This window comes from Camelus bactrianus, chromosome 4 (assembly GCF_048773025.1).
Source record: "Camelus bactrianus isolate YW-2024 breed Bactrian camel chromosome 4, ASM4877302v1, whole genome shotgun sequence".
Classification (NCBI taxonomy): domain Eukaryota; kingdom Metazoa; phylum Chordata; class Mammalia; order Artiodactyla; family Camelidae; genus Camelus; species Camelus bactrianus.
Window position 1 is genome coordinate 40,759,518 of NC_133542.1, and position 14,587 is coordinate 40,774,104.

The 14,587-nt window shown below is 30.7% G+C and overlaps 1 protein-coding gene across 4 annotated transcripts in view; it reads left to right on the forward strand.

The window, feature by feature from the left end:
* Positions 1-14,587, forward strand: part of VPS13A (vacuolar protein sorting 13 homolog A) — a 201,709-nt gene that overhangs the window by 17,690 nt on the left and 169,432 nt on the right. For all 4 annotated transcript variants that reach the window (XR_006724182.2, XM_010952785.3, XM_010952786.3 and 1 more), the window contains exons 2-7: positions 2,559-2,602; positions 4,815-4,857; positions 7,922-8,017; positions 8,264-8,365; positions 12,799-12,908; positions 13,588-13,647. Coding sequence is in view for 3 of the 4 variants with exons in the window: in XM_010952785.3 (XP_010951087.1) it covers positions 2,559-2,602; positions 4,815-4,857; positions 7,922-8,017; positions 8,264-8,365; positions 12,799-12,908; positions 13,588-13,647 (455 nt within the window). In the remaining variant the exon portion in view is untranslated. The remainder of the gene's footprint in view (positions 1-2,558; positions 2,603-4,814; positions 4,858-7,921; positions 8,018-8,263; positions 8,366-12,798; positions 12,909-13,587; positions 13,648-14,587) is intronic.

A 14,587-nucleotide genomic window follows, 5' to 3' on the forward strand; every position in this document is an offset into this window, starting at 1 on the left:
CTGATTGGATGACCTGTCCATTGATGTAAGTGGGGTGTTAAAGCTGTTTACAATTACTGTGTTACTGCTGATTTTTCCTTTTATGTTTGTTAATATTTGCCTTATATATTGAGGTACTACCACGTTAGGTGCATATATTTCAGTTGTTACATCTTCCTGGATTGACCCCTTTATCAGTATGTAATGTCCTTCTTTGTAACTATCTTTATTTTAAAGTCTATTTTGTTAGGTATAAGTATTGCTACTCTGCCTTTCTTTTGATTTCCATTTCCATTGAATATCTTTTTCCATTCTCTCACTTTCAGTCTGAGTGTGTCTCTAGATCTGAAGTAAGTCCTTTGTAGGCAGGGTATATACCAGTTCTGTTTATGTATCCATTCAGCCACTCTGTGTCTTTTGGTTGGAGCATTTAGTCCATTTACATTTAATGTGATTATTGATTATTTAATGTTTTTATTGCCTTTCTTTGTTTTTTTTAATCTTTTTTTCTTTCTTTTTCTTTAATCTTGTGATGAATATCTTTGTTGTTATGTTTGGGATTCTTTGTTGTTGTTGTTGTTGTGTGTATATCTATTAAAGATTTTTGGTTTGTCTTTACTGTAATGTTTTTGTATAGCAGTCTATACAAAACATAATAGCTGAAAACTTCCCTAATTGGAAAAGGAAATAGTCACCAGAATTCAGGATGTGCAGGGAGTCCCATAAAGGATGAATCCAAAGGGGAACACACCAAGATGCATTGTAATTAAAATGACAAAACTTAGAGAGAGAACTTTAAAAGCAGCAAGGGAAAGTCCACAAATAACATACAAGGAAACTCCCATAAGGCTTCCAGCTGATTTTTCAGCAGAAACACTGCAGTCCAGAAGGGCATGGAAAAATATATTCAAAGTAATGAAAGGGGAAAACTGATCATCAAGAATACTCTACCCAGCAAGACTCTCCTTCAGATTTGATGGAGAAATCAGAAGCTTAACAGACAAGTAAAAGCTTAAAGAGTTCAGCACTATGAGCCAGCTTTACAACAAATGTAAAGGAACCTGTCTAGGCAAAAAAAAGAAAAGGCCACAACTCAAAAACTAGAAAATTATGAAACGAAAAAGCTCACTGGTAAAGGCAGACATATAGTAATGGTGAATAATCATCTACCACAAATCTGATACAAAAGTTAAAAGACAAAAATAGTAAATTCATCTATACCCACAATAAGCAGTTAAGGGATACATAAAACAATTAGATATAAAATATATCAAAAACGGTAATCATGAGGGGAGGAGTGTACAAATGCAGAGTTTTCAGAATGCACTTGAAATTAAGAGATCAGTAACTTAAAACAATCACAAATATATAAACTGCTATCCAAAAATCTCATGGTAAGCAGAAATCAAACTAGAATTACTTGTATTTCAAGTTGTACTACAAGTAATTAAAATTAGTTTTATGTGGGAATATTAAGTTTGTTGGACATTTTAATGCAATTATCAAGTATCAATCTTTTTTCAGTGTCATGTGTTTTAGTTTTGTAGCACTGGGAGCCCTTTTTTATTTATTAAGGAAAATACATTTGAAAGAAATAATATTTATTAGGATTTTCACTGGAAAAGATGAGTAAACTAAGGCTTTTTACTCCTTGAAATTTTTTTAACCAGTGTATGGAGATACCATATAACATTAAAGATCTATTTGATGATATTTTTGGAAGATACATTTTAATGTAAAATAACTTTTTAAAAAATAGCAACTTTCTTAGTTCTACTCAGTATTTCATTTCCTATCTTCATCATATACTAATTGGAAAAAAGAATTCACAGCACAAAGTATATTGAAGGCTGCCGTACAAAGAATTTTCCATAAATGGAAAGTTTAAGCTGTAGTTTTGCATGTCACACTGGAAAAAAAGAGTAAGATAAGTGATACTCCGCATACCCGTATCATTCACTGATTGGTCACCTCCACAATGTGTGAACAAGTTTGTGCCTTATTATACAACTTATGTCTGTTGGATGTTACTGACATTCATTTCTTGGTGTTTTTCCTATACATTATGTGAACATTTAGGCAACAGTTACTCATATTCTAATTACTACTTAAAAGTGAAGGCAGTAGTTTTCTATGGCAGAATTAAAGCAAAGATAGGGCAACACTCTAATATCTCTAGGAAATCCTTACTAATCTCACATGGATGGATTAAAATTTTCTTTCCAGTTGTTCATTGCAGATATATTTAAATATAATTCATTTTTCCTATAGTTTCTTGTATGTTATGTTACTAGATTCATATTATTTGTGTAATTTTGATGAGCATGTTTGTATTCATTAATATTGATCTGTAACTGCAGTGGTCAGAACTTATAATAAATGATGTTTTGGTCAAACATAAACTGTTAGACTAAGTTAAGAATGAAGGTGTGCCAACAATGAAAGTTGGATTCTACTTTCTGTTACACATTTTTATAATTATTTTTCATTAACGTGACATATAGGTATGAAGTATACTAATTTGTTAAAATGAAGATTATTTGAATATTTCAATTTTATTTTTTAATCTTTTCTTTTAGGAGCTGTGGCCCTCAAGAATCTTGAAATTAAAGAAAATGCTCTGGTAGGTTTGTGCCATAAAAATTTTATTATATTAGTGCATTTAGCTATAATAGACTTCTTCCTGATTTACTTCATCTTAAATTATTTATATTTGGGAAAACTTTTTGAAAATAATTTTTGTAGAATGTGAATACTGCAAAATGGACTTTTAATCTCTATAAAAGTACAAACTGACAGTGTACTTTTCCCCATTAAATAATATTTCTAATATTTATCTCTTCCTATATGGTTTCATTTTATATTGTTAACCTGCCTCCCCAATCATCTTCAATTTTTTTGTAATACCATTTTAATCATTTTAAACCATAGAATTCAGTGGCTTTAACTATATTTACAGTGTTGTGCAACCATCACCAGTATCTATTTCTGAAATATTTTCATTACTCCAAGGGGAGTCTTGTAACCATTAAGAAATAACTCCCCATTCACCCTCCTTGTAGACCCTGCTAACCTCTAATCTACTTTTGTTTTTGTGAACTTGCCTCTTCCAGGTACTTTATATAAATGGAATCATGCTTTTGTTTGCCATTTTATATCTAGTTACTTGACTAAGCATAATTCCTTCAAGTTTCACCCATGTTGTAGTGTATATCAGAAAATCACTCCGTTTTGTGGCAGAATAATATTGTATTGTATGTATATGCTGCATTTCGTCCATTTATCTGTTGATTACAGTTGAGTTGTTTCTGCCTTTTGGCTCTTGTGAATGATGCTGCTGTTGAACATTAACATACATGTCTTTTCAAGTCCCTTCTTTCTATTCCTGTGGATAAATATCTAGGAATGGAATTGCTGGATTATATGTTAATTTTATGTTTAGCCTTTTCAGGAACTGCCCACTGTTTTCCACAGCAGTTGAACGATTTTCTACAGGCATACCTTGGAGATTTTGTGGGTTCAGTTCCAGACCACTGCAATAAAGTAAATACCACAGTAAAGCAAGTCACGTGACTTTTTTGGTTTCCTAGTGCATATAAAAATTATATTTACACTGTACTGTAATCTGTTAAGTGTACAATAGCATTATGTCTAAAAAGCAGTGTACAAACCTTAATTAAAAAATTATGCTATTGGGAAAACGGCACTGATAGACTTTCTTGACACAGGATTGCCACAAACCTTCGGTTTGTTTTTAAAAAATGCAGTATGCGGGAAGTGCAATAAAGCAAAGCACAATAAAATGAGATATGCCTGTATTTGCACCAGCAGTGCATGAGGGTTCCAATTTCTCCACATCCCTGACAACATTTGTTTTATGTTTTTTTATAATAGCCATCCTAGTGGATATGAAATGGTTTTCCTTAGAATTTTTCTAATGTCTAGTGAGGTTGAGCATCTTTTCATTTGCTTTTTGTCCATTTTTATATGTTTTTTGGAGAAATGTCTATTGAAAAGCATCGGGTTTTTTTGATTTCTAATCAAAGTTTTTTTGTTTTGGTTGAGTTGTAGTTCTTTATATATTCTGGGTATTTCCCCTTACCAGAGATGATTTGCAAATACTTCCCCCCATTCTGTGGGTTGTCTTATACCTCTATTAACAATGTTATGCACCGTTTTTTTTATGCACACAAATTTTTAATTTTGATGAAACTGAATTCATTTTTTTCTTGTTGTTGTTGCCTGTGCCTTTGGTGTGATATCCAAGAAATTATTGCCAAATCTAACGTCTGGAAGATTTTTTTTTGTTTTCTTCTAAGGGTTTTATAGTTTCAGTTTTTATGTTAGGTCCTTAGTTCATATTTTTAGTTGATTTTTGTGTATGGTATGAGATAAGATTCCAACTTCATTCTTTAGCAAGTGAATATCCAGTTTTTTCAGCACCATTGAAGTTTGTCCTTTCCGCATTGAGTAGGGAGAAAAATTTTTGAGGATATTTTTTGCAAAATGAAGGTCAATTTCCCTAGAAATACAAACTGACATGAAATTTCCCAATTTTTTTCAGACAGTGTAAAAGCTGTAGTGATTCTCATATGGATAATTTAGGCGGTCAGTATTACTGTAGAACCTTTCCCCTATTTTAAGATGATCTGTCTCCCTGAATTTTATGGATTTGAGGATAAAATTGCAATTATGTATTTATAAATTTAAGTAAGTGTTGAAGGTAGAGAGAAAGTGTAAGTTAACTTAAATTCCTTAAGTAATTTTTGGAAGAAAAAATAATCATCTGTTTTGTTGAACTGTATATATACTAATAATTTACATTTTTTTTGTAGAGTCAGCTGGATGTACCATTTAAAATTAAAGTTGGTCATATAGGTAAGCTATCTTTATTATTTTAATGTCCTCCTTGCTGGATATGCAACCAGAATAATATGTCTAGTATCTTTATAATGTGATATTTTTAATTTTTCTGAGCATAAATTAAAATAATCATATGTTTTCATCTAGGCAGAGCTTAGTTGTGAAACTTTAAAATTCTGTGAGGTCCATATATTCCTTGTCGAATTCCCATGAAGTTATGCATCTTATTAGGTGTTGAAATGAGTTGAGAGCCAAAGCATTAAATCCAGTGTAGAACATGATTGTCTCACTTTCTTAAGTTTCTGGCTAATTATCATTGCTGTTTTTTGATTGGCCATGGATACGTGGTATAAAGAGCAGGGTCTGGATCATCAGGAACCAGTCAGAAACCTAGTTTCTGTTCTGAAAGTTTTCTAGTTTTCTAAGAAATACTGTGCTATTTGTTTGTTTTGTTTTGTATTATTTTTCTTGTTTTTGTAGTTTACATTTTTAAATGTATAGCTTGAGCAGATACTGATATTTTAACATGTTTAATAAAAATATGTATGTTTGGTTTCTTAAATTATGTTGGTTTATTTTAACTTTATTGGTTTACGTGTTATGCAGGTTAATAGTGTTACTATTTGTGACTTGAAAGTTTTTTTGTTACGTAGATCATTTCTGTGGTAGAATTTATATAACGTTACTGCAATGTATTGATGTCACTTGGGGAACATGGTATTGTGAAAGTTTATATAAATTACCTGATGAATGTCTCCACAATTTTGTGCACTTATGGTTGGTTTTAGACCATATGAATGAGAAAGCTTTTTTATCATTTACAGTTCTGAGACTCAAATTCTGTACCCCACCCCCCAAACAAGAGAGGAAAAATGTCACCCATTACTTTGGCACCTAATATGTTTATTTTGGCAGATTTTTATATGATTGTTCACAAGTGAACATTTTAACTTCTTGTAATCATGGTACCTGTATGATTTTATATTCAATTTTTTAAGTTAACATTTAATTAAGATTTCTCATGGTCTTTGTTGATTTGACCTCCCTTATTTCTTAAGGTAGTGTAATAATCCACTAAATGCATATTTGGGCATTGTAATGTACTCCTGTATTTCTATTGGTATAAAAATATTACAGTAAACATTTTGATCACAGCTTTTTAAAAATTTCCATAAGTCATTGAATTTTATAATTATTATCATTGCATATCAGTGTATATAAATTTGACATCAATTCAAGGAAAATAAAAATATACATATGGAGAGTAGATAGACTTGCTTTCATTTGGAGCCTGCCTTCTTTCCTTCCTCTTTTCTTGTCTGACCATGTTTAAAAATGATAAAAAGGTAATTTTTAGTGTTGATATAAAGTAGTAGAAAGTAACTGCACTCAACAGCTAATACATAAGATAATCTTGAGTATCACTTAATGCGTCATTTGCATCTCTTTCATAACACCTGCCATTCTTAAATATTACTATTTATTTTTTACTTCTAGACAGTAAGATTTTTGAGAAGTGGATTTAATTTTTAAATTTTATTTTAATTTTATTGTATCCTCACTTAGTAGAATACTTGGCATATAGTAGGAACATAATTTGTTGAATGAAAGAACCACACATTTCCAGATGAGTGATACAGTAGTATAACCAGTTTTTTAAGAATGTATTTTCCTTTTGCTGTTATTAGGTGTTGTTAGTCTTATTGATCTTTCAAAATTTTCCTCATTTAGCATGCAGAATTACATATATATCAGATATAAATATATACATATTTTCAAAGTACTTTCAAACAAAGTTTGTTTTTACGTGGAAGATTTTTGAAATTATTGTTTGTATTTTTTCTGAATGTTCGAAATTTTCTGTAAGAAGTCTGAGCTTCATAAGAAGAGGGAAAAACAGTTTGGCTAAAAAAAAAAAAAACCTAGTGGTAAAAATGCTACCTTGTTAGTTTTGTAAGTGTTTCTTTGATTACTTAATGCTATTGTGTCACTGTTCTCTCTCCTTTTATTCACTTACTTTTTTGATTATTAATTTATGTGGCTATATGTGGGTAAGCAATCCATTTGGTACTTTTATAAATAAAATGTCAAAGCTGTCAGTTATTTTTTCCAATTTGCTCATTTCATTTTGGTTATATTTTGGACAGTATAGAAATTTGAAATGATCACTCTCTTCTCTGATTTCAAAACTTAGAAAGTTATTTCTCTTTTAGAAATCAGATAGTTTGTTTTTCTGTGGATTGATTTAGTATGAAATCTTTTTCTCAATTTTGGGTGTTTTAAACGTGTTTTTGGAGTTATATAATGAGTTATGTCTAAGTATGTATTACTAACCAGATAATGCAGCAGTGGTATATTTAGTAAGTCTTTCCCTTCCCTACTCATGACAACTATTTCTAAATATAGAGATTTATACTTTAAAAAAATTTTTAAATATTAAAACTATTATAGAAAATTTCTAAATATGTAAAACTAGAATTAATAGTATGATGAACCCCTTACATAGTATTTTTTAGTTAAAGAAATCTAAATGCTTTTTGAAATGCTTTGCTATTGGGTCGTAGTAAAATATTTTCATTGGTTTGAATAATTTTCTAATACTGCTCAGGATCCTTGGTTATTATTGTAGAAGTTTGTGAGTATATGTAATTAGGGTGATAATCATACATATATTATATATATTATATAATCTGTATAAAAATGCATTTATATAAAGTATGCAATCTACTGTTTTAAAGTATAAGAAAAATATTTCTTAGAGATTTAAAGTAAGAATCGGGGAAAATCAAACTTATATCAAGGATTGTTGATTAATGGAAAAAGAATATTGGTATGTTTGTGGTACAGATCGCCATGAATAGAAACTTGTAAATATTCAGAATATCATTTTCCAACAATACTAATAAAACCAATTTCAAATCATCACACCAAAGCTTGTTTTTGGTTGTAAAATAGCTTTCTATAAAGTGACTGAGCTTATAAGGTCACAGGCTACTTTATCTCTTTTAACGTCTGGCAGAAAATAGGCTGATAGTAGATCTAGGTTGAATGAATAGTATTTTTGTCTTCTTTCATGTAGGTAATCTTAATCTTAAAATTCCATGGAAAAACCTTTATACTCAACCAGTTGAAGCCGTATTGGAAGACATTTATTTACTCATAGTACCTTCTTCTAGTAAGTCAAATTTTAAACATCATTTCAGTTACTCTTTTTTGTGCATAGAAAAAAATTTTGTATTTGATAATTGTTCAAATAATTTTGGTGAATTTTTTGTTTTTTAATATGTAAATTTGTATTTGGTAATTCAAAATAAATTGGTTTTTACTCTAAATTTTTGCAAACTTTGAATTAGTGATTATTTTCCAGGATATATTTTGAAATGAGTATGTTTAAGATTCTTTCCTTTTATGCTTTCTATAGTAATAAAATATGATCCTTTAAAAGAAGAAAAACAACTCTTAGAAGCAAAGCAACAGGAACTGAAAAGAATAGAAGAAGCAAAACGAAAAGTAGCTGATCAAGGTAAAGAAAACAAATTAGAATGGTAATAAGAAAAGTGGAAAATACCTAAATATTTATCACATTTGAATGTTATTTTCTTCTGGAGGCACTGAGATTACTTTAAAAATATGACAGAATATTATTACATGAGGAATTTTAATGTGGTTTGTGTGTTTTATCATGTTTATGGAAATTTTATCTTATAGAAATTTACCTTAGGGGAAATAATATTCCTAGCTTATAAGGGTAAGGTTAGTTTTTAACTACAGTAATTAATTTTTTGAAGTACATTTTCTTACTTAGAAGTCTTTCTTATTCCACTTGTATTAATTCTTCACCTTTTGGAGATACTTAGTCCTTTGATATATTTTCTCAAATCTGTTTACCCTTTGGCTTCCTATTCAGCCTAGAATAAAATGGTTCATTACTTCAACCCCCCTTTTTTGGTCAGTGACAGAGATCTTGCAGAAATCTAACCCTTCGCCACTTAAACTGGTGATGATAATGATGTCACCATCAACATCTGTGTTTTGTACTGTTAGCTTCTTCTAGTGAATCTTCTTGGCATTTAAATATATTGTAGCCTCTGTTATCTTTAAACAAAGTCATCTTCCTAACCTTGTCACCTCTTTATCTTGTGTTCCTCTGTCCTTTGATAGCTAAACATCTTTAAAGAAATATATGTATACTAATCTCACCATCCTTGTCATACATTTATTTTTTTAAATAAAAAATAAAATCCAATAATAAACGCTTTACCTGTTAACAAACAGGTAAAACACATTAAAGGAGATTTAACATAGTTCCTGGCAACACTTCTTGTAATTATGTTTTCTTCTCTGTTTCAGTTTTTTGATATCCTATGTGGTCATTCATCCCTACCCCCAATCCTCTTTTTAAAAAAAAAATTTATTGCAGCATACATATAACATAAAATTTACCATCTTAACCACTCTAAAGTGGTCTGTGTACATTTTTAAGTGTACAGTTATCTGGTATTAAGTACATTTATTGTGTTGTAACCGTTACCACCATCTATCTTCATATCTCTTTTCATGTTGTAAAATTGAAACTTTACACCCAATAAACAATAACCTATCCATTTTTCCCCTTTTACCCCCAGCCCCTGGCAACCACATTTCTATTTTTTGTCACTATGATTTTGACTATTCTTAGGTACTCATGTAAGTGAAATTATATAGTGTTAGTCTTTTTTTTTTTTTTTTTGACTGATTTATTTCATTTAGCATTACGTCTTTAGGGTTCATCCATGTTGTAGCATATGTCAGATTTTCCCTTTTAAGGCTGAATGACACTGCATTTTATGTATATACCACATTTAGTTTATCCATTCATCCATCAGTGGACGTGTGGGTTGCTTCTATGCTGTAGCCATTGTGAATAGTGCTGCTCTCAACATGGTGTACAAATGTCCCTTTGAGACACTGCTTTTAATCCTTCTGAGTATAGACCCAGAAGTGGAATTCCTGTATCATATGGTAATTCTACTGTATCTTTAATTTTTTGAGGAATTACCATAATATTTTCTCCGGGGGTTTGTACCATTTTATAATCCCACAAACAGTGCACAAGTGTTCCAGTTCCTTCACATCCTCACCAACATTTGTTATTTTCTGTTTTTTTGATAGTAGGGTCCTAATAGGATGAAGTGCTATCTCATGTAGTTTTGATTTGCATTTTTATAAAAGTTAGTATTTCAGCATCTTTTCATGTGCTTATAATGGCCATTTTATGCCATCTTTGGAGAAATGTCTATTCAAGTCTTTTGCCCATCATTTACTTGGGTTATTGTTTGTTGTTAAATGGTAGGAGTTATTTATATAACTGGATATTAATTCCTTATTTGGTGTGTGATTTGCAAGTTTTATCCCATTCTCTGGGTACCCTCTTTACTCTGTTGGTAGTGTCCTACAACGCACAAAATTTAAAAATTTTCATGAAGTCTTGCTTGTCTGCTTTTTCTTTTGTTTCCTGTGCCTTTGGTGTCAGATGCAAGAACTTGTTGCCAAATCCAGTGTCATATAGCTTTTGCTCTATGTTTTCTTCTAAGTTTTGTAGTTTGAGGTCTTATATTCCCAGGGTTCTGGTTTTTTTTTTTTTTTTTTTTCAAACTCATCTTGTGTTTTATTGGCATCTTTATCTTTGTGCATTTAGGATTGAATTTCTTCTTCTATTATGTTGTCTAAGGCTGTCTGCTTTCCAGATTCTAAATTTTTTAAGTTATCTCTTATTTGTTGTTTCTTATACACTCTTTTTTTTTGGTCTTGGAGAGTTATCCATTTTTACCCTGTACTTTTGTGCTTATGGTATTTTACTGAGGAATTAAGAAATAGATCCAACTTATGTTTAATCAGAAGTCACTCCTGTTTATACTTAGATCTAAAATATAAACAACCATGCTTAAAATTCATCAGTTATACTCTGTTGTTTTCAGATAGAATTTAGAACTCTTCAACAAGATACATAAAAACTCTTATGATTTGAATCCTATCTGCCTTTCTAGTCTCATTACTGGCTGTGTTCCTTTCATATATTCTCTATTCTTTGTTCCAGACATACTAACTTATTTGTAGTTTCCTGAATGTACCAGCTTCTCTGTAGTTATATCTCACTTCCTACTTTATCCAACGTATATTTGAGAGTTGTCAGCATTAGGACGATAGTTCAGGCTATAAGATGTGGATGAGATTCCCTGCAACAACAGTGTAAAGTGAGAAGAGAAACAATCCTAGGATTGAGCCCTAAGTATATCCAACATTTAAGGATTGTATAGAGGAGGAAAACAGCAAAAGAAGATGATGAAAGAGTAGTCAAGTAAGTAGAAGGAAATTTGGAGATTGTATTTCCATGGGAAAAGGGTGTTTTAGGAAGCAAAGAATGTATCAGATCCTGCTGAGATATCAGGTAGATTGAGGATTAAGAAATAATCTGACATTGGAGCACATTGTCACCTTAGAAATAGCTGTTTTGATTGCTTGATGATTGCAGAGAAGCAGCTTCTATTTCTTCCATAGTCGGAAGATCATCTGCTAAGAGTAAAGAGAGCAGTGGAAAGGTTGTTGGATCCTTGAGGTATATCAAAAAGAATTTTCAAATAGTTGTTCTGGAGAGTGCAAACAAATGGACCAGAGAAATATAGTAAGGTTCTTGGTTAGTTGAAGTTGGCAGTGACTAACTTACAGTAATGGTGATCTTTTCTGTTGTGATTTTTCTCTTTCACCGCTCACCTGGCAAGGCATACACATGTTTATGTAAAAAGTAGACTGTTGGTTTTATCCAGGGTTGGAGATTTATTGACAGAGGGAAATGAGAAAAAAGAGCAAAAGAGTTTAAAGTGTTGGTGAAATAATGTATTATAGAATCTGAGTTGGATAAGAAAGTCAAAAAGAAACTAGTGGATAGTGAAAGAAAGATTTGGCATTTAATTGAATGACCAAATAAATTTATAGAGCAAAGGATTTTATTAGGTTGTGGTGGGATTCAACATTTAGAATAAAAAGCTCTGTCTTCAAAGAGTTAATGTTTTACTGTCTATTTATTAATTCTAAAGTCCTTTTCAGTATATTCAAATACATTCACTTACCTCTTGTGCACTCACCCTTGTCTTTGATGTACATGTCTTCATCAGCTTTTCTTTATCTGAAACCTCCTGGGTCAGCTGACTTAGGGAGTAGGTCATCAGAGGAAAATATAGTTAGTATATATATATAGGTGGAGCAGGACCAGAAATGGGAAAGGAGATCGCTTTCTTTGGCATTTTCAAGTAGTGGCAAAAGGATTAGTACTTAGTGGTTATCACAGGCACATTAAAAAAATTAGGAACCTCAATTCTTTATTTTTTTTATATTTCCCGGGAAAGTGATGCAACTGGAGATAGTTAATATCATTTTTGAAAATGAAACAAATGATGAACTTCCCTCATCCTTGCTTAAAAGAAGAGAGGGAAAGGATCTTAAGCCTTCCTATTTTGTTTTCATTAGGATAGGAGCATATTCAGCTAATTTATGCATCTAACCACAGATAACTTATGATGATATCACTAATTTTAAGGGAGTTTTTTTTTTCTTTGCTGCTGTTTCTGACATTTCTAATATAAGCCTATTATAATTCTTACCTAATAATCTTTATTATTTTCCATATCTTTAGGTACTCAGGTGTACCTAGTATAACAGAAATTATAAAATTTAATGCCAATAAATTCTACATGGTTGGCTTTAGTTTGATTGGACAAGAAACTAGCTTTTGAAAACTGCATTCAGTCCCTTGCGAAAGTCTTTTGGTATGTAAGACTTCTGGAAAGCCGGCTTTTAGTGTTCTGTTTACAAATATAGATTTATTTCTTTAACAAGGTAACATTTATGTTACCTCACTATGTGGATATTTATAGGGTATATTTTTCATTCAAGTTAAAAAAAGAATATTTGCAATTGTAGAAAAACAGCGGGTGGAGAAACAGGACACTTTTACAGAGAAATTAATTACTCAGATAATAAAAAATCTTCAAGTGAAAATTTCCAACATCCATATTCGTTATGAAGATGATGTAAGTATTTTAATAGGTAATACTTATTCTTACATTTTGCTATTTATTGACCCCTGCTTTGTAGTGGTCAACTTATGAGATGCTGGGAAGTGGAGGGATAAAGAGCTGAAGATGACATGATCTTTATTTTTATAATTACATTTGTATCTTGCAGTCCTTAGTGCCTTGATTACACTTTCCTAAAATGCTCAAATATCAGATAATGAAGGAGAATGCTTTTCTTATATTACGATCTCCTTTGATAGGTGGGAATTATGAATTTAGCAGTTATGTATTTTTAAAATAAATTATATTTACTTCCTGGAAAGAGCGATGGTTGAGAAATCAGTAGGGCTAGACTTAACAAATTGTTTGATCTGAAATATATCATGTTTTTTCTCTCAAACAGATAATTATTAGCTTCTTATAGTTCTATCGTGAGGGTCACTCACTTTTTTAATAAGCTTTTTCTGTAGACTGAAAAACATGCAGATATATTATTACTGTACCACACTAATACATTGATACTTAATATTTTAATTATTAGTAGGAAAAATATAGGAATAAAATTATTCCAGAAAGTAGGAAAATGTTTTTGAATGTTTGAAATAGCGTACTTCCCGGAGAGTTAACTTTTTCTGTAACGTGAATTTTGTCCAGCTACTAAAAAGCTGAGTAAAATTTACTTTTTCCTTTTTAGATCACAGATCGAGAGAACCCACTGTCATTTGGTATTTCCCTCCAGAATCTCAGCATGCAGGTACTTTGTTTAAAAAGAAATTCAACACAACATTGTAAAATGATTGTAAATCAATAAAAAATGTTAAAAAAAAAAAAACAACAAACTTAGGGTTACCAAAAGATAAATTGGGAGTTCAGAATTTGGAGATACTAACTAATGTATATAAAATAAATAAACAACAAAGTCCCACTGTACAGCACAGGGAACTATGTTCAATACCTTGTAATAACCAATAATGAGAAAGAATATGAAAAGTAATATATATGTATAACTGAATCCTGTGCTGTACACCTGAAATTAACATGTCATAAATCAATTATACTTCAATAAAAAAATACTGTTTCAAATTAAAACATTCAACCGTATTTAATTGTGCAGTATAGTTAATTAAACTACTAATTACTGTTAATGTGTGCCAGCATCAGGCATAGGTGTCTATATAGAATTGGTACAGAAAGTAAAAAAACTGGATTGGAGCTGAGGGTAGATTGTTTCACATTTCAAAAAATGATTGATAAATCAAATTTACTTTCAAATGTGAGGACCTATTATTTGCCAATTATGGAATTTGATACTTTTACTTAAAATAATCCATCTGAATTTTAAATGAATAAGTACAGAATAAAAGTAATGTTCATTTCAAAAACTGATAAGTCATGAAAAGCCTAAAGAAAAACAAATCATTCATTTTCTCACCACTGTTAATTGTGGCATACTGTCTTCCTGTCTAATTTTTTAAAGTAAGGAATTTAAAAAATAATAGGTGCGCATAGAGAGTTATGAAATACCTGCTTGCATCCAAAATAGACAAGTGTTGAATTTGTCATTTAGTTTCAGTTTTAAGTACTTTTTAAGGAATAAGCTATTATGAATAAAGTTTAAATTCTTTTTGTATTCTACTTTCACTCTTCTCTCCCACTCAAGAGATAAACATCCTAAGGTTTTAAACTTTTATATA